Genomic DNA, 20381 nt, shown 5'->3' with positions numbered 1-20381 from the left:
CAAAGTGTGACAGTGCGCCACCATGAACAATACCAGGACTCTGAAACTGAAGCTACTAAAATAAATTACATTTTTGTGATAAAAATATAAACTTGTAATAAAAAACAGTCATTTTTTATTAAACCTGTGCTTTTCACATTATGACATGCTCAAAAGGTCTACACATCTTAACAGTATCTTAGCCATAATCACCTGTGATAATAATGATCAAGATGAAGATGACCATGTTGTAGATAATTCCGGTATGCAGGATAATGATGATGTGCACATAGGTACACTGGGAGTGAGTGGTGGTGGTTGAGTGAGTAAGAGTGTGGGAGAGTCTGATGAAGATGTGAACTTGTAATAGGAGAGATAGTTGTGACAAAAACAATGAAGATACTTTTAAAAGGAAGACGTGATTGCAGAGGACGATCACCCTTTGCTAATAGGGATAATGAATTGGAAAACCATTATGACATCTCCGCGTGACCGCACTTCACCGGTGGTGGTGGTGGTGGGAGTGTCCGCGAGGAGGGTAGAGCCGGTTCACTCAATGCTCACGCTCAGACAGAAGCAGGGCTTACATGTTTTCATTCTGCGCCTAAAGGGTCGCGAGAGCAGTGCGTTGACGAGCCGGAAACTTGGAAGAAAGGTCTGCCTTTAATTTGAGCGTCCCTTTATTTTGTCTTCTTGTATTTTCGCACGGTATTATGTCTGTTTGTCGAGCCTCTTTGGTGCTTCTCTGCTCGGTGTTGGCGGTGACTCTTGCACGCAGGAGTTCACCGGAGCAGGAGGATGTTCAGGAGAAAATCCACAGCGCCAGATGCACCTCCAGGTGCCTCTCCCTGCACATGACCCAGCTCACCGTTGCCTTCAGACATCTACAGGTACTTACAGACACTTTCTACTCTGTTTACCAACCTTGAGGTCAAATATCACCTCCAGTCAGAAGCCAACATCACCACCAAAATAAACGACAAGTCATTAAAAAAAGACAGATTTGATGGTGTATTTTCCACTTAATCTCCAGTCTAATTACATTTTAATTGATAATTTAACATGTATTATACTCCTCAAATGTAACCAAATAGGCTGCACATTTTAAGACGATTTTACCCTATACTTTTAATTAAAAGGTACATATCTGGTAATTTCTGTTTTGTATGTGCCAGTTGCAGTTAATGTGTGTTGTTGACAACATACTGTATATTGCAGCTCAGGTTCATGCATATAGCTTAGTAGGATGCATTAAGATTAGGTTGTTTGGTACCGTACCTTAATGCTTTAAAAAAAAAGTAAACTATTTCCGTAACCCCTCTCCTTTATTTATTTGACTGAGGGATATATAAGGGGCATTTAACAGAAGTGTTGAAAGGTTTGAACGTCTTGAATCATTAAGGTGCAGTCAATTTGAGAGGCTCAATATCAGGTTAAGTAAAACAAAAAGTGTTGTTATCCACTGCACAGTATGCAGGAATAGCTGCTCCACATAAAACCACAGGCATTAACATTAACTTTGAATTGCCTCATGAACCATTATTCTAACAGTCAAACATCACACAAATATTGATATTTTTTGTCCTGATTGGCATCAACCTACTACAGAGACATCTTTACCCACCATTCATAGATTCAATTTCTTGTCTGTTGTACAGCTCTTGTCAGGAAAGGTATTTCTTGCTGGAGAAATACAGTTTAAAGTCTTACATTTTGGATAATTATCAAAATCTTAAAGAGAAACACCTTTGCCTTTTCTTCTTTTGTATGTGTCTTTAGAGAAACAATGGCCTCTCTTTGCTGCATTGATCAGAGATTTTAGAAAAAGCTAGAAATGGAGCATTTACTGCCCAAGTAATTAATCATAATAAACTATGTGATCCCACCTTAAACAGAGTGAGCTCTTTCCAACATGGTTCTCATCAGGAAAGTTTGATGTTGCCCAGTTTTGGTACTCAAAAAATTAGGTAACAGGTTTATAATAGTTGACAAAATTACTCATCTCAGCGAGATCGCTGGACCATGTTCTGTGGCCTTTGCAGTGAGGAATGTGAGATTAACGGGGACATTAGGATGTTACCAAGATCGAAAAGCCACTTATCATTAACAGCTTCAACATGTGCTTGCTGTGTAGTGGGTGGGAAAGTCATTAACCACAGAGTTCAGCCCCAGTGGCTCTGGTGCCTGTAGGAGAAAGTGTGTGTATTTGTGGTTTGCATTTGTTCATATATTAAACAACGTTTTGGAGTGGTCCCGGTCAATCCAGAATAGACTCCTGACACCTGTGCATTGGGTAATGAGGGTGGCCCCTGGGTGACTTTTGCAGTGTGTATGTGTGGTTGGGGTTTCTGGAATGGAGGTGTGAGAAATGGAACATTTGTTTTAAACTTTATGAAGTGGAGTGCAGTAGTCAAAGGTTAGGCATCAAACAGCAGCGATGGAAAACAAACTAACTGACCGGGAGGCAGCAAACAGGGCAGACATTCATTTTCTACTTTGTTTTTAAGATTGAAAAATGTTTTGCATTGCAACAAATCTTTTATCTCGTGTGAGTTTTGTTTTCTGCATATGTTGACATCTACGGTATATTCTCACTTCAAGGAATTTCTGAATTTGTACTGTGATTTTTTCAAACAGACAAAGTCAGTTGGTTTCACCTTTCCTAAGATTTTTTTAATTAAATCACCCGAATATTGATTTACTTTGAGACAAGTCTACACTCGCACTATATAAATGAAACGTGAACAAACAGGAAAGGACAATATTGTGACTCAGAAACTAATTTGAAGATATAAAGGGGCACTGAAAACGATGCGTGTTTTACCAAATTAAAAAGAGCCTTTAAACTTTAAGCAAACAAGGAAACAAGTTCCTCTCAGCCACATCCTGGGTAAGAGCATCACTCCCTGAACCTATTATAGGACAGTGTAGTCGAACACAGAATGATTAACGGGCGGGAGAGACTGTATGATATGAGTGTTCATTCATTTAAAGAACATAACGTTTAAAAAAAAAAAAATCCCTTTTGATAACAGCTCCAGTAACTATAACATCATTGATGGTCACCACACTCAGACACAAAGACACAAACACACACATTGCTTCCTCTGGCTTCATGTGGGTGAACCCTGTGTTTTTGGCTTCTCTCTTAGTGTGTGTGGCTAGTGTGTAGCCACTAAAGTGTGAGTCACCAGTTTTCTATTTACACCTTGCTTTCTGCTTCTTCTCTGGGTTTTCCACTACTTTCCCTTGTATGGTGTAATATTGTAATTATAGCTGTGTGTGTTTGCACTTGAGTATATATCTGCTTGTATGTTGTCATATTCCCAAACTCCTCCTTGATGTAAACTCCTAAAAATAAGAAAAAACAGTGAAGCCTCGCCTGCAGAGCTGGATCTTTTTGCACATACGTAGTAGATCAGATTAGACTGCGTGTCTCGAACACTCACAGGTCTGTGGTGCTGATGAGCCGATGGTTAGCGGTTCGAGCCAGGGCTGAGGGCCAGTGCGAGGCTGAATGAGCTGCCTGTGCATTCATGTTTATGTGTGTGTGTGCGTGTGTGTGCCAGAGTTTGTCCCAGCTGCTCTGCGGTAGGTAACTCTAATCAGCCCAGAGGTCGGTCAGCCAACCAGTCACGCTCTGAAAAAGTCCAAAGACAACGGCCGGGTCAGGTTGCACTGAGATAGACGGGGGGATAAAGGTAGGTCGTGGTCAAGCACAAAGACAGACAGGGGAGAAGGAAAGACAGGTAGACGGACAAAGACAGGTGTAATAAACACACATGAAGACAGAGACAACCTGACAAAGTAATACACTGGCTAAAAAGTGGACTGAAATGCCGGCAGACAGGTGAGCAGAGAGACAGGCAGAGGGGTGGGTGATGGCACGAGACAAAGGTTTGTTTGACTCACCTGAAAGATAAAGCATCTACCTCCTTCTGTGGCTTTGTAACTGCCCTGACATTTGATCGGCAGAACCAGGGATGGATGGTGATAAAATTGCGGCAGCGTAGGAGTGACTCTCACCTGAAACCAGGACAAGAAATTCCAAGGCAGTAAATCACAGCTGGAAAGAAAATACTTTGTGGCGCATCGCTCAAAAAAAGAGAGCCAGACTCTTTTTCTATATCTCAACCCGACGGCATATTATATCTGATACTTGAGCAATTAAATCAGTTAGTCTATAACTGTCAGACCATGAATATGAAACATGTCGCCAGCAGTTGGCCTACCCAGCTTAGCACAGATACCGAACACAGGTAGAAAGGTGAGGGCATTACCGGTACTGTCTTTTCATCCCAAATAAATGATAAAAACCAAATGATTATGCTAGACTATCACACAACGGTGCTTAGTGGTGAGATGTCGGCGAAATAAAACAAAGCGCTTTTTTGATTGTGGGTTCGGACAAAGCCCTCCCAGTTGACCTGCAGGTGCTTTTGTGCAGTAGTTCATATTTAGCTAAGCTTACAGATAAAATATTGATATCAATCTCCTTTATTTCCTTAAATGTTGCACTTTTCTTAACATTTTGTGGTGATTTAAGGTATTTTGTTTTTTAAGTTTTAACATTGCTGCTGTTGTAAGTGAACTGAATCAGAAAGACGGATGTTGACGTAATTGTCGGATGGGGGAAAGTTCAGGAACGTATAACAACCACTTTGTTGTGACTCTTGTTGTTTACAGGATGTGGGGCACCACAAACACTAACGTTGACACATGTGCACAGAAACACACGCAAGCGTGCATGCACGTTATTTAATTAGGGGCTTCTGTTGGGAATTTTCAGACCTCAAAATGGACTTTTTGGAAGAACTTTGGATTCTGTTGAGTAAAAGTTAGTCATGATACAAATTTGACCACACACACCCGCACAACAACACGTACCCACAACAAACACTCCGTAGCTGTGACTGCTCCTGGGTCATCTGGGTGTGATTAGCAGAGTTAATGCCTCGTGTTAAATAGACTTTCTACTGCGCCTCACCGCAAACACTGACCACAACACACACACACATAATATGTCCACACACTCTCTGTCTCTCGCTCACACATACACACACACACACACACACACACACACACACACACACACACACACACACACACACACACACACACACACACACACACACACACACTCTGTTTTATCGCTGCATCTGGCAGAAGTGTGATTTATATCTCACTCTCTCTCAAACACTGAAGGGTGTGTGCAGCTGTGCGTTTGCATGTTGATATGCACATGTTTCTGTGTGTGTGTCCTCTTTCCTGCTGTTGCATCCAGTAATATCAGATTGTTATTCTTTAACAGTGATGACTGGACTCAGCAGTCATCAGAGCCATGTGGAAGTCCTTAAGTGTTTCTCAGGCCGCGGGTCACTTCTGGTTCTGACGGGCCTCAGGCTCTGACAAATTTATATTTGCCGATCCCAGGATAGAAAATAAAGTTTAAGACGTTGTCTTTTTAGTGTTGTAATCAAATCCAGCCATGTGGAAATACACCATTAAAAGGAAATGGGAATTTTGCACTTTTTGGTCCAAGATATAAATCATACACTGGGATCTTTTTCATGCAAGTTATCATATGAGCAAAAGTGCTATTTGGAACATGAACTATACAAAAGTTTTGGACTAAATCCGTTTTTAAGGTTGTTATTTTGTTTTTTAAGACTTTAGAATTAATGAATATATTAGATTTCCTAATAAATACATCAAATACAACATCATTCAAAGTCCGAAGTAATGCAACAATAACATCTGAAATGCTCTTCCACACTTCAAAACTGGCTTCCCATTTATCAAATAACTCCAGACAGACGAATGGCAGTCAACTAAATTTATTGTGTCCTGTTTCACAACTAATATCCACCACTCCTTTCCAGTCTCCTCTCTGCTCCTATTAACTAATATTTATTTCCATCCTTTGCCTTATTTTGTCTGTCTCCCTCTGCTCTTTTCAACTTCCTCCCTCCCTCCCATTTCCTCTCAGCCTCCCAAATCCAACTTATTTCTCTTCTTCCAGTCACCTTCTTCCAATCCTCTCTTTCTCTACCTCTCTTTCTACACTCTTTTTTTCACATGTGCAGCTGTTTTGCCGCAGACAGACAGACACGCACACTCTGAGACCCTACGAAACCCCAGTCTGACCACCGTTTAATAGCCACACGGCACACAGGCCCATCTAAACGGCCTTGAGTGGCTCTGACAGCAACTATGTCCCATGAAATTGAATTGGGATCTGTGTGTGTGTGTGTGTGTGTGTGTGTGTGTGTGTGTGTGTGTGTGTGTGTGTGTGTGTGTGTGTGTGTGTGTGTGTGTGTGTGTGTGTGTGTGTGTGTGTGTGTGTGTGTGTGTGTGTGTGTGTGTGTGTGTGTGTGTGTGTGTGTGTGTGTGTGTGTGTGTGTGTGTTGCAGAAGGGTTTGGAGAGGAGTGACAGAAAAGGAAAGAGAGCGTGAAAAAGATTACGATAAGGGATGAAGATGTGAGGCCATCGGCGGGGAAAGCAGCTTTATATCTCATCAGTCCAAATCTGGAGATGTTTAAACTGTCTTCAGTTCTTTCCTCATGAAGCATCTACAGCATATCATCACCTTTATTCTCAAGTCCTCTCCTGTCAATTTTACACAAGCTGGCAGCAGCGTGGAGGGAATGAGAGGAAAAGACACAAAGAACGACAAAGTGCACTTGTGTCTCGGTTTTGTGCCCCAAAAAGAATGACCATTTTCGGTTTTATTGAAGCCACAGGAGTGTGTAATCTTTAAACTCCCACTCCATTGAGGCTTTTTATTCTATTTTCATTACTTGGTTCTCACTGCAACTGTCAAGTTCCTCAACAGTGAGTCTCACACAACATGGTACAGATACAATATAATACTGATATATATATATATATATATATATATACATACGTATACAAAACATAAATATATATATTTACAGGTGACATTTCTTTAAATACACTACACTCCATCTTGAGTTGTAGTTTCGCTGTTACATTTTCCATACAGTTTACAACCTTCAGTCTTTGTGTCCATTGGTCCGAGGTAGGGAGGTGAGGTTTAAGCCAGTTTATAGTAATCACTTTAAGTGGCTATTAATACCAGAACTGTGAGCATAAACATCTTGTCTTTTTCCAGTCCCCTTGAAGGTACATTCCCTAATATCAACCTTTGTGGTTCATATAATACGTTTAACTCCAAGATCTCTTCAATTTCCCTCATTACCCTTTACAAAATAGTTTTAGTCTAGAGCGTATGTATTTTTTAGAGGCAGAAATATTGTTTTCTACTTACAGCACCCTGAATAAAGCAGAATGCAATGCATTTGTAATAATATTTCAACCTTACACTTATTCGTCTCTCATCGTTTGTATAAAATATTACCAACCCAGGTACGTTAATTTTGCAACATTAGAAAGACATTGTGGTTAATGCAGGGAATGCGTAACAGAAGCCAGAGTAGTAAAAGCTGTAAATGATATCAATCCATCAGAAGGAAATTCCTGAACATCACAAACTGATACTGAAAGAGGATCTGAGGGTGGAATTTTCCTTTCTGCTGCACCCCCAGTGTCCCAATTCTGCGGCACTAATGCAACCTAAGGCTACCCTGTGGAGTTTTTGACCACGATGAGAAATGTTCTTATCAGAGGATTCCTGTTTTGTTTGTCCGCACAAACACATTCCTAACGTTTTCCCATTATTCCACCGTTTAACAGGAGTGCTGTTGAAGGGTGCCAGCAAGTAAACATGGATGCAAGCGTTGCAGGTTTAAACTTGTATAAAAAATTAGGATTTCAATATTTTTCAAAAGTTTTACGAAATACTTATTCAACATTTATTTAAAGATAAACATACAGGGGATTTACACTAATGTTTCTGAATGGCAACCAACACTTAGGCTTCCAATAGATCCAGAATATCTAAATGTGTTTCATAAAAATGTTCCGTAGACTTCTTTAGGTGCTCAGCAATACACACACTATGTGCAAAGTCAATCGGATGAACTTTTGATGGGAACATAGAAGGACAGACATACAGGCAGAGATTCCTTCCGTTTTATCTTTATTGTAAGGATCTTAAACAATCCAAGCATAGATTATTGAGGTTATTCAAGTGTTTGGGAGAGTTAAGAATAGCGATTTTGTGTAATCAGAAGGTGCTTTGAAGAAGGGAGGAAAGACAGAAAAGGTGGGCAGAGGAAGGAATTCTTGTCACTGTAGTGATAGATGACAGCTGTTCCTCTGTTTCTCTTTTCATCTATTCCTCTTTACATCCATCCTTCCCCACTGACTTGTGACTCATTTATTCATCAGAAATGTTACCTTTGCTTTTATACTCTTCTTGTTCTCCTCTCACTGTCTCTTCATTAGGCATTATTCCCTCTAACAACTAGCACAGATTACTGTTAAGCCCATGGTGTCTGTACACCCTATTAATACACATTTAGTCTTAAAGGCATGCTAGCACGGGCAAGCAAAACACTTCCCGCAACCACAGGATGGACACAATTTATGTTAAACCCTTGTCATGGTTCAAAACTGGATCCTAATTTTGGTTGTACTCCTGTTGTCTCCTCTCTAAAAAATAACCATCCCTTCACTGCTGCCAACAGCTGGACTACCGAGGCAATAGTACGCAGCTGTAGCAGTGGAAAAGGGTGAGAGAATGAGAGGAATGAGGCAAACAAAATCTGTGGAGAACTTGGAGCTCTGACCATTTTCACACTTGTGCTTAATGGTTGGTCTCAGCTGTAAACAGGCGTGACTGACAAAAACTGTGGGAGGCAGCACTCCCAATCTCACAGTCAAATATAAGCTTTTAAATATGCTTTCAATCCAGCACTTCTTTACAGGTTTGTCATGGTCTTAAATTTCCTCCAACTTCAGTAACAATCCTCCTCTGTTCTAGTGACAGCAATTTCTTAAAGCTCCTACATGCAGTGTCTTCCCAGGGCTTAAATTATAAGGGGAAATAAGTCTTCATCTACATTTATCGAAGTACAATTTAGCTTCCTTGGCAGCAATTTAACCAAAATACTATGCATCTGTTGTGAATGTTAAGAGTGAATGAGTCAATTCAGCATCTTCTGTACCGTGAAAGCCCTTAACCCCTAATCTCTAACCTCAACCTCTGCACCCCAAATCTAACCCCTTAACCCAGAAACACAAAGGCTACTTAAAAGAAGAGAGAGTGTGTGTGTGTGTGTGTGTGTGTGTGTGTGTGTGTGTGTGTGTGTGTGTGTGTGTGTGTGTGTGTGTGTGTGTGTGTGTGTGTGTGTGTGTGTGTGTGTGTCTGTGTGTCTGTGTGTCTGTGTGTGTGTGTACAAATAAATTAGCTTGGTTCAGGCTAAATACAGCGCGATCAGGAAAGGGTTTAGGAGTCTTTAAGAAGGCTTATCCCACACACACACACACATATACACACACTAAAGGCTCACATACTCCCTTGGGGCACACACATCACAACAGACGGATACAAAATTGCAAACACACAGCAGTGTAATAGTTATTTTGATGTTGGATGCTGCCATTGTGATTGTGCAGATGATGAAAAAACAAAGAGCAGCACACTGACTACCTTAATTCAAGTAAAAAAAAACAGCTGACATGGTTTTCATTCAGGGTTGCATTTGAATCATGTATTTGTCAACTGACGATATAATAAATATACACAATTTTATTTTGGTCATTTATCTAGCCAACATGCTGAATATACATATCGCTTCTAGATCCTTTCTTCTCTATTCTGAAAAAGTCTTTGTAAATTTAATATGTTTGGGTTTTTTACATTTAAGTTCAACAAAACAAGCTATTTCTACCATTATTTTCTCTGTCTTTTTGACATTTTAGAAGTGTTCTAGTTAATCAAATATAATGATAGTCAATAGATAAGTCATGGCAATAATCATTTTGGGGACTGTATTATTATTATTACCACTTATATTGACCATGGTATTATTTGTGAATGGATAATTAAAACAATTTTAGTATTTAACGATGATATTATAATGAATGAGGATCCTCAGATACAACCTGATTATTTTATGTCACCTATACGCTCACAGTGCAGGTTTTAGTACACGTTACTTGCAAGGTGTTTAATTTGGATAGAAATCCAATTTGAAAAGTTGAAAAGACTTAAAGACGAGGGGTTGGTTTGGTTGATCTGTATTTCTGTCCCTGTGGTCATGAGATGACGTCTCCCTGTCACGGTGATTATAGCAGCCATGTTCACTGGTGGTCTTGACTCACTTAACAGAAACTGTGCACTCATCGAACACACACCCACACATAAACATAAATCTCACCAAGTGACGCGTCCTCTGTCTGGTTTAGGAACCGCTAACACAGTGCGTTAGGTCATTTTGCTCCCTGAGGATACAAATGTAAATAGGAGAAAGGTTATGTCTGTCTGCATGTCAGGTTTTCTCTGGTTATGGTGACCTTTTATGAACAATATTTAGCTTTCTGTCTCCTTATATGTTATACAGCACTCACATGAATGGGTCAAATGTGGGCAGAAAGTGTCAAACACAGGACTTTTCAGTGGAAGATTTATTTCTCTGTCTGTGTTTGTTTTAATCCTCATCCTCTCCATTTCTTCCAGAGCGACCATGTTCTGGTTTGGTGTGAAAACCACAGACGCTGTGCGCAGGTAAATACTCATACACAAACACTTCCTTACTCCTAAAGTCATTTAATTGACTTGCATTCATTTCCCTGAAGGTTTACCAAAACATGAATCACTTCCTGCCGAACCTCAACCCTAACCCTGTTCTTAAGTCACAACCAGTAAAAGCTAATCTATGGTGAAGAAATGATAAACAGGGGTTTAACACATTGAAACACTTACTCTTATTTAGTTGTTGGTAAGAGCAAACACACTTGGCTGTGTTTGTGAGTGGTAATCCTGTGAGGAATCCTTTTTACTATACTAGTCCACCAACTTCCTGCTGGTTAGTTTGGGTGGAAATTCAACATGTGACAACCTTCCTATAAGCTCATTGCTTGCACTCTAGAAGAAGCACGGCCCAAACAACAGGGTACTTAATGGTGAAAAGGGCAACAGACTGGGAAAAGAGAGGTTACTCTGCATCTCTGCTTTGAGGTGCAAAAAGAGAGAGAGTCCTTCTCGTGATTCTCTTGTGTGTGGAATCTTTACACCGACCACAAAGCTCCTGTAATCGCAAAGTTTGCGTTTTAAGTTAAAATAACGTCATCCCCTATATCCCCATTATCCATCCAGCTTGGAGCAAACAAATTCCCCTGTAAATTCACTTAACACTGCCTGCAAGAGGCTTCACCGTGAGTGAGTGTGTGTATGAGTGTTTGTGTGTGAGCACTAGTTCCTTATTTGATTCAGGAGGAGTTTCTCCATGTTGTGTCTTTTAAGCTGCCAGTCTGTTCTCTCTTCAACATTACTGTGGATGTGTTAGCCCCGCTGGTACCATGTATTTATGCAAAACATGATGTTTTGAATCAGAAAGGCTTAAGGTCAAAACAGGAAAGTATCTTTACTGTTAGAAAATTACAGATTTTATACAGTATATTATTCACTGAACACAATATGTTATATGACCAATTATGTTCTGGGGTAATGCTGGTGCTGGGTGATCTGCAGCCCCAAAAGTGTCTCTCATCCAGACCTTTTACTGACTGACCCTAACTTACTCAGTCCTTATGACTTCTTGAAAGATTCTGTCTGCTTTCTTATTGATGTGTTTTCTGAACTCCCCGTTCAGGTTCAGACCTAAAAGCTGTTTCCCAGCTGAAAAGAACACCTGAGTCGTATTTTATTTCTTGCAACACTTCCAGGCTCTGCTGCAGATGCACAGCCGGACAAAAGGAAAGCAAGAAACAGAAGTGAGAGAGCGAGCTTTCTCTCTGTTCAGTGCGTATGTCAGTAGTGTGTGTGTGTATTGAGTTCAGATGGGGTTAATGTCTCCAACCCTTCACACCTCCCACCAACACAGGGTTTTAGGGGATACCGCACTGAGCAAAACATCAGTCTGCAACTCTGAGCTTTACCTAACCCCCTCACCACCTCAAACGCAAACACACAGCTCCCCTGACCTTACCCCAACGTATCTACAGCCTTTCCTTCCCTTCTCTCCCTTCCTTTGTTTCTATTCTTGATGTTTAGATTTCAACAACAATGAGAGAATGAGAACAGAAAATATTTTCCAACTTAATGCACGTCTACACTTTATTACCTTGGCTTTGTGTTTCGCTGTTGTAAATGTGTGAATACCAGTGTGGCACTGTGCTTTAACCAACATCCAACAACAGTCTCTGAAACCGGCCGGTGGGGGCTCTCGCTGTGCAACGTTCTCTTCTCAGACAGGCTGATACTGCACAGACATGCACATTGTCTTTCATTTTTGTTTTGAATTGCAGAGGTATTCATTTTAACATTTTACAGTCTGTTGAAAGTGGAAACAGCCCAATTTGTAAAAGTCATCAGGGCAGTCCAACAAAAATAAATTAGAACAGAAAAACACATTTCCCATTCTTCAGCCATAATTGCCAAGATTAATCAGAAATACTGAATTATAAGGCAGAGGAAGTCCAACAATGTAATGCTCCCAAAGTGTGCGTATTTGTTAACAGGATATGTGGGAGATATTAAAAGCTTGCTATTTGTTTTGAGTACACTTTTGTTTCGTGTAATTAGGGTAACAAATATTCCTAAGTTTCTACTCTACTTTATTTGGTTGATTAAGCCTTTGTTGTAGATAGATTTCTTATATAAGAAAGTCAACTAAAGATCCCAAGAACAGGTTTTAGTTAACTACAGAGAGACAAACAACAATATTTTAGTCGCGCTTTGTGACAATGTCAGTGGGTTTCTCTGCTAATTTGACCCAGACAGAAATATCCCAACAACCATATATCAAATGTTGTATAGACATTCATGTTCCCCTTCAGGATGGATTGTAATAACTTCCTGACTTTTCATCATCTTCCAACATCGGGTTGAAATATCACTTTGTCCAGTTCTCTGATTTACGAAGAAATCCCCACACAACTAATGATGTTCACATTAGCCTCATCTGGACTAGTGGTTGAGTGACGATTAGCAAATAATGGCAAAGTATACAGTGAACATTAAACCTGCTAAACATCAGGATGTTGGCACGATCATTGTGAGCATGTTACCATAATGTTGCCAGCATTTAGCTCAGAATACCGGTGTCTAAGTACAACCTCACAGCTTGGCTTGTGACTGTTGGCCTTGGTAATACTAGTGCTGGTTGGACAGAGTTTTGGTAAACAAAGTATTTATTCTTTAGACTGACTTTTAGAAGTGTTAACAGAGGCCAATGCCCACAAATAAATATATATTATTTCTACCTTAAAAAAAACTTCTTTGACTGGCATTTTTAAACATTTTAATCCAATGCTTATTGTACTTTTTCTGTTTTAATTTTCTTTCAACTGGATGCTATGGACCCCATATGTGCAATAAAAGGGCCTTTAGTCTGGACTGTTTGTGTGCAGAGGGAAAAAGAGAACAAGAAACTCAGAAGGGAGGAAGTTTCGAGCTCACTGGCCTTAGCTGTTGGTCTTTTGGAGGAAAAACACTCTTTTCAGACATTTCTCAGAGGGAGATACATTTTAATAACATTTATAAATCCAATTTTAGGGTTATTATTAAGTTAAATCTCTCAAAATGTGACTTGGTCTCAGCGTGCATTCCACTACAGTTTCTCATAATGCCTTTGGCAGTGTAATACACTCAATAACCTATGATAGAGGTTTTTTTACAGACTAATTTGGGGATTGGTATTATTTCTTTGGATCCTTACTCAGACCTGAAGCAGTGCTGAATGAAGTGGTTCTCAGTGAGTTTTTACATGTGTAGCACTTGTGTCACACACCCACACAAACAGCATGACGCACTGAAAAATTAAAGGATGAGTTACATTTTCTAATATATCTATTTCTCTTAGGTCTCCTATATGCTATTTTTTTTAGGGGCAATATCTATACAAAACTTGAAGTGTTATGCTCAAAATACCAAACAGATCACCCATTGTAGCATGCCTCATACCCCTCTATTTCACCCCTGTTCCTGAAGTTCTGATTCTGTGACTGTCGCTTTAAATTTGAGCAGACCTGAAGCTGGCCACGCCCCTTTGCAGCATCATGTAGCTCTCTGCCTGAGAGAAGTTTCTAACGGAGATACTCAGCTAAACGCTGTCGTGATTAAACCCCATATTATGTTCAAAACCACATCAAGCATTATTTCTGAAACACTTTTCAGTTTTTACCACTAGAACAGTGACATTATATGTGTTATATATGCAACAACTGTAAGTCCCTCCTGCAGACATCCTGCACAGAGACACAGAGGTGCTGCGGAGGGGATTCAGCTTGCGACTGTATATTGCGGACGATAAGCTGGGACGATGCCAGGAGTTCAATGTAAAGCCAGCCCACATTTCCGATATGACGTCATATCGGCAGCAAATCTGGATCAGCTTGTTTGTACCCCCGTTTTTAGAGATGTGGGTAAGGAGGAAAAGAGAGAGGGTTGTATTTTCGGACACTTTTTTGAGTCTCCTTACACACCGGGGACACATATTTATGTATAAAAGACAGAAAAAAAGTGCATTTTGCATCATAGGGGAGCTTTTAAGAGGTTTAAAACTTGAAATGCTCAGCTTTATGAAACATTTCAAATTAGCAGGGTATTTTAATATCTTTCTTTCAAACATCCTTAATCTCAGACTCCCAGGAGCATTTGTTAAGACAGTTTTAAAAAATAGGAAAACATTTCATATGACTCCAAGAGGAGGTTGAATCCATTTTGCAGTAAAAATAGGATAAGAGAAATAATTAAAGGCAAGCATTGTCTCAACTGTGGTGTTTGATCTGTTCCTTTGTAATATTAGGGGTGAGGTTTTCCTATTGAAGACGAACACACACCAGGCAGATGTTGCCCCAACACATATGGTTTGTGTCACATCAGTGGACTCTTTTTCATGGAAACACACATGGGAATTCACTAAAACTGAACTACAGCCCTCACTCAATTCCTCCATCTGTCCATCTCCTCCTTCTTTTATCTCTCACACACAGGCAAAGTAATGTCTACCAGGTGTGTGAGGCAGCACGATGTCCACTAACAAACAGGTCTGATGCAGAGCTATCAAGACACTGTTACTCATTTCATCATTATATTATCATTGCCTGCTCTTTGTAGATCCACATTAGGTGTTATGCTAGTTTTAAAGGTCTGTATGCTGAGCCTTTGCCTGGAATAGATTTAACATCATACCGTGAATCAGAACTGTGTAGTTTCAAGTACTGTCTAATGCATACAACTTTCTTAGAGGATGTTGGGTTCTTGCAAGATTACATGGTTATTTAATGGTACCCTACTTCCCCAAATCACCTCTAAAAATCAGTAATAATATAGATGTTTTCAAGAGAGAATTCTTGACCATCTCTTACATCGGTATAGGCAAAGCCCATATTTTCTTTATATCCAGCCACATACTCTCCTCCCTATTCCTAAAGCAATCCCAGGTCAGGTGGAATATGTAGTCCCCCCATCGTCTTCCTGGTTTCCCTTGAGGTGTCTTCCCAGTTTCCCATGCTTGGTAGAGTGAGATTTCTACTCCGAGTTCATGAACATAGCTCCGGGTTGGAAAATATATCAACTGGTGAATTGAGATCTTTGTCTCCAGGCTCAGTTCCACCTTCAGACCATGCTACATCTACATTACTGCAGTGGGCACCTACCCACCTTTGAACACACTCTCCATCATACCCCCAGTTAGAACATGATCCCAAGATATTTAGTTGGGGCAGCCAGCAGTTCATTCTCTTCCAGTGCGGGCTGCCCACAGTTTTCCGGGCAGTCTTGAAGGTCCTGACTCTCACTCCACTGCGAATCAAGTGTTCGTTTAAAATGAAATCGACAATCACAATGTTATAAAAGGAAAATGTTGGAGAGAGTTTTAACAATCGGGCAGTCATCCTTTTGTGTCAGTCCAAATCCCATGTCTCATTCTCCTCCTTAGACATTAAAGTAGAATTCAAAACAGTTCAGCAGCTGCAAACAACAGGGTGCTAGCTTGTACAGCTTGCACATAAATTTCAATTACTTAACTTTCTTTTCCTTTTCACAGAACCATTTTTCTTCCCTCTGCTCTCCAGGCATGTCATGAAGTTTTAACATGTTTTGTTGACAAATGTTACATATATTTGGCAAGTGCCAATTCAGTCAATTTATTGTTAGCAATGCCACATCGTGATCACCGGGCATTGAGGGAATACACCTCCTTTTGAAACCTTAACCCGATTGATTCTGTTTATTATTTTGGCTTTTTACAAATTTAACAAAGCAGCTAATCTTATAAAACAGTTCTTTGTTATTATTGTTTTTTATGATTCATGTTTTTGGCCAGTTTAGATAGATCTAAAAGGGTGACATAGAGTAGAGAGCATACAATGCATAAAGGGACTGCAGGCCAGATATCACACAAGTCCGCTACAGTATAGCTCCAGTATGGGCCAACAGCTCACAATCATTTATTTATTGTCCATCATTTCTTTATTTCTCCATTCAAAGTACAGTAGTATATCTAGCATACTTTACTGGTTTTATGTTAGACACAGAGAAAGCACAGAAAGAAAAATGGTTAAGAGCAACCCAGAAATGAAAAGAATTTTGTCTGAGGTTATTGTGGGCACATATGGTTTGAGAGGTGAGAAATTCTACCACTGGACTCGTTGCAAAGCACTTGTGTTTTTGCCTGTCCTCTGGACTTCTTTTCCATTGCCTCTGTTCTCTCTCCTCCAGCCTCTCCACTCCTCTGCAAGCTGCCGACTTAAGTTTGCTTTGGTTGTTGGTCATGTTTTTCAAAGGTCTGGCAAAACTCTAAAATGCTTTTCAAAGGGATTTGTGGAATTTGTTCTTCTACTTTTCACTCGGGTACTACAAATCCCGAAGTGTGTGTATACGTGTGTCGATACATGTGTGCGTGCACAGTCAAAAGATAAAACAAGCATGTTCGTGCCCTCTGAAATTTTCGGTAGAATCTCATTTAGCATTGACATAGTCTACACACTATCAAAAGAGCACTTCTTTTGATAGTTCTTGTACTATCTAGATGTTTTGTTTCATGATCTTTTCTTTTATTGTTCATTAAATATGACAATAACATTACATCAATTAACCATTCCTCATCAAGACATTTCAGGTGTGCCTAACTTAAGCCTGAATAGGTGAACTGATGAAGAAGATTGAAGATGATGATTCAACTTTATTGTCATTGCACAGAGTACAAGTACTAGGACAACGAAATGCGGTCTCTGCATTTGACCCATCCTAGTGTTAGGAGCAGTGGGCTGCCATTATGTACGGCGCCCGGGGAGCAGTGTAGGTAACCAGTGTCTTGCTCTGGGACACCACGGTGGCACTTGGTCTTTCGGGGACTTGAACTGGTGACCTTCCAGTTCCCAGGCCAAGCCCCCTATGGACTTTGCCACCACCGCCCTGATGGTGGTAAACAGAGTTATTAAACCTTTGCACAAGTTTTCTTAAGAATAACATTTCACACACTTCACACAAAGACCATTTTTTTGTTTCATGAACTACAATGTTTGTTCTAAAAATGTAATTAGACATTTTCAAAGTTTGAGTCACACCTCTATCTTATGTCCCTGGGTCTGCAGTAACCTCCCGGTATGATTTTGCAGGAAATCTGCTGGATTGCTTTGCAGGAGAAAACACGACGAGGAAGCTGTTCTTCATTTCAAATGAAGTTTTCAGATTCTCTAAAGGATGAGAAAAGCACTTTCAAGTTTGTTTTGTGTTTAAAACTTGACTAAGAATATATTTCCTAGAAGAAGAAACATGCTGTCGCAGCTACAATTTTACAACCGTTCACATGGATAGAGGAAGGTTTAAAGGTCTTAAAAATATATTTTGTATTTATATTGTATTGCAGCTTGTTTATATTCAATGATTCACATTTGAGGTACTTTATTAATAGCTTAAGGCTTTTGTAGAAAAAATGTCTGTGTTGAATTAGGGAAATGAGTATTGTAAACATTTTTTAAAAATATGGCTGAGATTAGCACTTGACCGGCACTAGTGCTGACACCAAAACTAAAGGAAAAGCAAAAGAAATGAAAAGGTAACTAATCTTAAATACTAAACATATGTTCTGTTTGGTGGACTGTATTTAAAAGACTCTAAACAATCGATGAAAGGCTGAAATCATAGATGAACATAAATCGTTTTTAACATTGCACTCACTGAACTGGTGACTGAGTGATCACATCTGGTCCGTGGCTGTCTTTCTTTGCCTCTTTCTCTTCACTCTGGACCTTTTTCACTACGGGTCCTTCATCTCTTCTCTCCTTTTCAACTGACACTCACCCTCCCCCCCTCTACTCTGAAACCACATCTCTCCTCCCCCTCTCCCATTTCCTCTCCTCCCTCTCGCTGAGTGTGGCTGTCATCCCTCTATCGTGGCAGGTGAGGCCATAAAGCAGCAGGCGAGGCCCGAAGAGAGCCCAGAGACAAGATGTGTGTGTATGTGTGTGTGTGATTAATTATTACAGATATCTGAGCAGCTCCCATGCAAGCTGTGCACACAAACAGACACACACGGTCATTAATCTGGGCCCTGTTACAGTGTGTTGGTGTGTTAAACAGTAACATCTCGGACTTCTGACCCCTGCTCTCTCACTCCCACAGATAACTCATCATGTCGCCTTCAAGGCCAGAAGTGTCCGTTTGTCTCTCAGCTGCTCTTAAACAAATACAGTGCATGTACCTTTCAGTGATTTACAACATCTAAGTGATATTTGAGAGTGTAAGGTGTGACTCATGTACATACCATGAGCATTTTTGGCTTGAATCCATTATCCTCAACTCCCCACATCCTTCTGTTGCCTTTCTCTCCCTACTGTGTATATTTATCAAATGTATATCTATGTCCTATTGTAAAATAATACTCTAATTCGAAAGCATGTTAATGGTTCTACATTACATTTAACCATTAGTCAAAGAAAGGAGAAAGCAGACATAACTTGCACATATTTTCCTCATATCGTGCAGACCTAATGGATAGATGTGTTTATTTATATAGTTTTATTGGCATTTGTGCCTTTGTTAGATACCATACTGTCGAGATAATGACAGGAAAAAGACCCAGATCAAGGAGATTGCGATCACATGGTCAGCATCCTTAACCTCTAGTTCACAGGGAGGGCCCACATGCTCCATATAAAAATGCCACAAACACCAAAAACAAAACCTGTAAGACAGGGACAGAAAAAAAGAGAGGGGAAGTGGTGAGGTGAGGAAAGGGAGGAGGTAGATGAAGAGATGAGAGGTCCACAGGTATAAAAAAAGACGGGTGATAATGTGAAGACAGGAGACAAAAAAACAGGAAGGAAAGAGGGGGAGAAAGAGGATGAGGGGAGGGTATAAGAAATTAAACATGTCTGTAACTGATCAATCTGGCAGCTAAAGATGATGGGAGGAACATACTGTGGATGCAAGATGAAGTGCACGTGTGAAAAAGACAATGGGATGGTTCATGTGGACGGTAGGGAATGGTGGGTTAGTGCGTTTTGTTTTTAGGGAGACAAAGTGAGCAACAAGTGGTAAAATAATTAGACTTACAAGGGTGTATGTCGTTGAGCTAGACTTCTTAAACATTGGTATATTGCTTGCTGCCATTATGTTAAATGCATTATGATTAAAGCATGTGCCTGGTCACAGTACAGCAGTGATCTGTGTGATAGCAAGCAGACCACCTTTTATTCATGCATTTTAGTTTCCCTCTTTATTAAACTAAATATACAAGAAGGTGAAATAAGTATAGGACCCCAAAAGGTAAAGTTATACAATCTTCAAAAAGCCATAGAAAACAATTGTGATGTGCCTCGAAGTGTGATGAGTTTTAAAAAAGTTAGTCACAACACTCGTTAGTCACAACACTTAATTGACAGGAGTGAAAAGGAGTTAAGTAATTTTCTTGATATTTATATTTTGTAAGGGTCACTTTTTGGAATCTATTGTTGCCTTCATAAATCTAATCTGACTACAGCCCTGTGGAAAACAACATTTTTTATTGTCGTATTTCAAGCATACAGAGCAATAGTGTTTACTACTCTATTGGGAGACTTCGGGGTGGAGTGTTGCTTTTAGCTAACACAAACTCTTTTCTTCCATGACTTGGAGGAAATGAGGCAACAACAGCATTGAACAGCTATCATGATTCCCACTGAGAATCTATTTTATGATAAGAAACCAGCACATGTGGCTTGACTGGCTTTGGTTTGTTGACGCTCTATGATTCCCAGCAACAAGTTAATGTCTTTTGTTTAGTACATTAAATGAACGCTTACATGGTTTTATAATGCATAGCTA

General features: G+C 40.0%; 1 protein-coding gene and 1 long non-coding RNA gene across 2 annotated transcripts in view; one reads left to right on the top strand and one right to left on the bottom strand.

The window, feature by feature from the left end:
* Positions 1 to 563: 563 nt before the first annotated feature.
* anos1b (anosmin 1b) overlaps positions 564 to 20381 on the top strand; it is a 37173-nt gene continuing 17355 nt past the window's right edge. The window contains exons 1-2 of the mRNA XM_063890637.1: positions 564 to 869; positions 10587 to 10634. Of these exons, the coding sequence (XP_063746707.1) occupies positions 693 to 869; positions 10587 to 10634 (225 nt within the window). The 5' untranslated portion in view covers positions 564 to 692. The remainder of the gene's footprint in view (positions 870 to 10586; positions 10635 to 20381) is intronic.
* On the bottom strand, positions 16555 to 18353 carry LOC134870206 (uncharacterized). The gene is made up of 3 exons (XR_010166519.1): positions 18255 to 18353; positions 17475 to 17770; positions 16555 to 17412 (listed from the first exon to the last, which is right to left on the bottom strand). It is a non-coding gene; the product is annotated as an uncharacterized LOC134870206 (long non-coding RNA).

The sequence above is a fragment of the Eleginops maclovinus genome, chromosome 9, assembly GCF_036324505.1.
Source record: "Eleginops maclovinus isolate JMC-PN-2008 ecotype Puerto Natales chromosome 9, JC_Emac_rtc_rv5, whole genome shotgun sequence".
Classification (NCBI taxonomy): Eukaryota; Metazoa; Chordata; class Actinopteri; order Perciformes; family Eleginopidae; genus Eleginops; species Eleginops maclovinus.
This window is presented reverse-complemented; position numbering and strand designations above follow the sequence as displayed.